The sequence below is a fragment of the Pinus tabuliformis genome, chromosome 5_2 (assembly GCF_031772625.1).
Source record: "Pinus tabuliformis cultivar Carrire ecotype Pingquan chromosome 5_2, CPIR1, whole genome shotgun sequence".
Taxonomy (NCBI): domain Eukaryota; kingdom Viridiplantae; phylum Streptophyta; class Pinopsida; order Pinales; family Pinaceae; genus Pinus; species Pinus tabuliformis.
The window spans coordinates 826,367,811-826,372,325 of NC_142306.1; the positions used below are offsets into that span (position 1 = coordinate 826,367,811).

At 34.9% G+C, this 4,515-nt stretch overlaps 1 protein-coding gene across 1 annotated transcript; it reads right to left on the reverse strand.

Moving 5' to 3' along the window:
• Nucleotides 1-755: 755 nt before the first annotated feature.
• Nucleotides 756-1,886, reverse strand: LOC149161860 (heterogeneous nuclear ribonucleoprotein 1-like). The gene has a single exon (XM_089435030.1). The coding sequence runs from the start codon at nt 1,884-1,886 to the stop codon at nt 756-758; it is 1,131 nt and encodes a 376-aa protein (XP_089291156.1).
• Nucleotides 1,887-4,515: the final 2,629 nt, after the last annotated feature.

Here is a 4,515-nt window from a genome sequence, read left to right on the forward strand (position 1 = left end):
TAAACATTAAAACAATATAATTATTTTTCTATCTAGATAGTTGTTCTAGTAAGTAGGGTTTGAACCTCATGCATTTATATAGATTATATTCTCGCTTATAAAACAATATATATTAAACCTTGATTATGAAATAATATACTAAATAGACTTGGGCACTCCATATTTCTTTCACTTCAATACCGTGTAAATCATATGTTTTTTTAAAGAAAAAACAAATATCCCAAAACATCTTTTTAGAGACCCACATTTGAAAGCAGTAGATTTCAATAATTACATATCACATTTTGAATATAAACAAACCAGATCCGTTTGTGTGCAGAGAAAATAACATTTTTTACTCCGCATTGCACATGTTCTATGTGATCCTTTGATTTTGGTTGTTTTTCTAATTAAAACTCATATTAAGTTTGTGTAGAAATGATTTCTTTACATTGTTTTTATATTATTTTTAATTAATTTTTATTTTTCTCATTATCATATAAAAAAATAAATCAAACTTGATACTATTTTTAATTATTAAAAATACAATTCAGGGTTTCATATTACTATATGACATTTAGTTCTCGTTTAAAAAAAAAACCTAAAAGCTACAATGTAAATATGTGGAATTGCTTGGACCTCTAAAACTCACTTCTGTGTCTGCTCTATATGACATTTAGTTATCATTTAAAAAAAACTAAAAACTAAAAGCTACAATGTAAATATGTGGAATTGCTTGGACCTCTAAAACTCACTTCTGTGTCTGCTCTCAATAGCTATTGGTTGGATAGACTCTGGTGTCTACTGTTCTCCCTGGAATATGGGTGATATCGACTATTTGTTCTACCACCGTAGCCTTCCCTCCCACTACCATAAGCACCACCCCTGCCATAAGGGCCACCAACACGTGAGGAGTTATAACTATCATTTGCACCATAACCATCACCTGCACCTCCATAGCCACCAGTCATCCCATTGCCATACCCACCAAACCCTTCGCCATAAGTCGCAGGACGAATTCCATAACCACGGGAAGGATCTTCTTCATAGCCTCCTGAGCTGCCAACCCCATAAACTCCATAACCCCTACCATATTCAGAACCTCCATACTCACCATACCCTCCAGGCCTACTGCCATAACCTCCTCCTGATATATATTGGTTGTTGCCATAACCTGCCCCTCCAAACCCACTATAATTATCTCTGAAGCCCCCAACTCCAGCAGGCACGTAGGGAGGCCTACTATCAAACCCATAAATAGGAGCAGCGTCAGACAAGGGTTTCTTGGGTTCAGCCTTCTTGATCTCCACCAGCTTTCCACCTACCTCAATCATTTTGCTTTTGGATATAATTTCTTCAACAACCTGGTCACTGTCAAAAGTGATAAAACCAAAACCCCTGGACTGCCCACTGCTTCGATCTCGCATGATCTGATGTTCTACAACTTTGCCAAATTTGTCGAAGTAGTTCTTGAACTCATCATCAGTAATAGCTTTGGGTATACCGCCCACGAATATCTTTCTCGTCTTTGGTCCCTTCGACATATTTCCCCTTGGAATGGTTCTTTTAATTTCCACCGTTTTGCCATCGAGGATGTGGGTGTCCTCTATAACCTTGTCCACCACAGAGGGGTCTGCGTAAGTCACAAACCCGAATCCCCGAGGCTGCCCAGTGACACGATCCTTCATTATAACAGAGTCTGTTAGTTCGCCATAGTCACTGAAATGCTTAGTAAAAGCGTCTGCGGTGGTACTCTTCGAAAGACCGCCGATGAAGATTTTTCCAGGACTCGAAGCCTCTCTAGAGCTATGATTTTTCTGCTCTTCTGCAACGTATTCTTCCCTTTCTGAGTGATCGTACTCTTTTGAAGGCACATACTGTGTTTTCTGGTCATTTGAAGAATTCATAGCAACCAAATAAAAGACCACACGACAGAAGATTGAGATCTCTTGACAAATGATACGAAAATGACCTAAAAACCCTAGAAAACCCTAGATGTCGATATAATTTTGTATAATACATGAGGTTTTTCTAAAATGGCATGATTATTATTATTTATATATGTTTACGACCAAAACATATTTGAGCCTACACAACCGTCGGCACTCTCGTGAAGAAAAATGTTATTTATTTAATATCATTTTAGTTTCATTTCACGACCATCGGCACTCTAGTGAAGAAAAAAGTTATTTATTATCATTTTAGATTCTTTTCAAATGGGATGTATCAATCAAATTTCGATGTATTGATAAGTTTCGAGAGTGTTTAGGTCAATTTTGTTTAAAATGATTTATTTATTTATTATTTAATTTTACAGTTTGATTAATGCAAAGAAAAATATTGTTAAAATAAAAATAAAAAATATTATATAATATTTATTTTAATTAATGTAAAGAAAAATATAAGCATTTTTAAAATAAAATATTGAAGATAAAAAAAAAAAAAACTTTTAAATTATTCACCTTATATTTATATTGAATTTAAATTTCAAAATATTTGTCATACTATCAATTATATTTTTATTTTTTTGTGATATAAATGTTACATACATATTTTTTCTCACCTAATTACATCATATCTCCTCATACTCGTCTTAGAGCACACCTCTAATTCTAACTTATAAACATAAATTTAAATTTGTTTTGAACTGGGATTGTATTTTTTTTTTAAGTAAAAGTGTTTTCATTATTTCAAGTCAATGTTTTACATCCAAATAGATTGAAATATATCCTATATCCTAGTTTGCCACCACAGAAACCAGGGCAGACATAAAATTTCATTTTCCTTAAAATCCATGAAAACATTTTACTAATAGTGTACTAAAAGACCAACAAGTTTGTCTGTCTATAGGGATACATTGAAATGAGAAAAAAAGTAACTCAGACTTAACAGTAAATAACTAGAGAACATAATTAACATTCAATATTTTCGAATGTTTGAGACTTCCAAAGGGATGGGATCATTTTTATCTCCTAGAGAACAACTTGGAGTAGGGAGTAGGCTAAGGCGGGCTTTAATTTTCCCTAGTTTGTTGTCCACAGAGTGCACTAACACCCACAATTCATTCAAATAAAGAAGCATCTCTTATTTCAGAGTATTATTGTCCACTAACATGTGACCTAGCTATAAATTGAGGTGCCAATAAAGATTAACTATATGTATATAGTGATTGCGGTGACCTTGGGAGTGGCTCATGTCCAGAACCCATCGTTCCACCTCGACAAACACCTCAGAGTCAATAATGCATTATCTCTCATCTGTAATGACACATTTGACTTGGGCGATTTCCTCTTGAATGCTTGTAGAAGTAAATTCATGATAAAAAGAAGCAAAGCTTTCAACCCATTGCTAGGCTCTTGGGTTTCCAATATCCCTGTAATAGGTATTGTCATAGTGGACCCGCACTCTCTATCTCGAACAAATCACAAAGAAAGAGATATGAGGAGCGAGATTTCCATAGATATAGGTTAGCACAAAGAGGAGAGCGGAAGTGGAGGAGGTAGATGAAGTCAAAGGGAATGATTGTCCAGTGGTAGAGGGGAGAGGAATTGGAGCTAGGAAAATACAATGAGGAAGGAATTAGTTGATGACTGGGAAAAACAAGGAAAGAACAACAAAAACAACTCTGATGGATTAGTAGAATGACCTCAACACAACAATTGTAGCAAGGAAGGCGACCAATTTTTCCAAGGGGGGTGAATCACTACAAGGATACAAGCTTAAAACAATACATAAATTATTAATGCTCCTTCTAAATACTTATGATTAGGCCCAAAACTACTAAAATTTACTAAATGCCATTAAATTGAATGTACAACAAATGAGTGCTTACAAACTGCTAGCCACTACCCTCACGCGGAGAAAGATGGCTCAACATGCCATCATAATTATTTGCCTCTTGAAATGACCATTATGCAAATTGGGAGCAAGATTACAAATTGTGATAGTATTCCAAGTGTGGGTGAGTTAAAAACTTGTTGATACTGAAAATGCTAGGGAAATATGTCATTAAACCAGATACAAGTGACCTGACCGATAGGGTGGTAACATAGTTATAACACATAGATAAACCAATGTGATGGGATGCGTGTTTTAAATTAATCATAAGAAGGCAATGCCACATCCCCTCTTCTTATAGTTGGTGGGATGGTAGCCTTATACCCGCTCATCTATCTCGTGATAAGGACTATTGGAATTGTAACTAGGTTCGGTCTTCATAATGACCTATTTGTAAACATGACATTGTATAGCTTGTATAAAGAAAGAAAAAGAAAGAAAAAGAAATTTTTATTTTATGTAAAGCACGGGTCTCAAGTCTAGGTTAAAAGCATGTTCTTCATGCTTCTAGGTATTTCTAGGACAAAGAAGAAATTATGTCATGTATTATAGCCCCATTTGGACTCATTGTAATGAAACAAAAATGTTTATTTTGTCAAGAAAAAGTCTTTTATTTCTCCAAGACCAAGTCGGCCCTTGTCAAAGCCAAGTTAGTCTAAAGGAGGGAAATTTTACCCCTCAAGGAGGTTATAAATACAA

Excerpts from the sequence above, each read along its gene's own strand:
- LOC149161860 (XM_089435030.1), bottom strand. The coding sequence starts at position 1,886 with ATGAATTCTTCAAATGACCAGAAAACACAGTATGTGCCTTCAAAAGAG.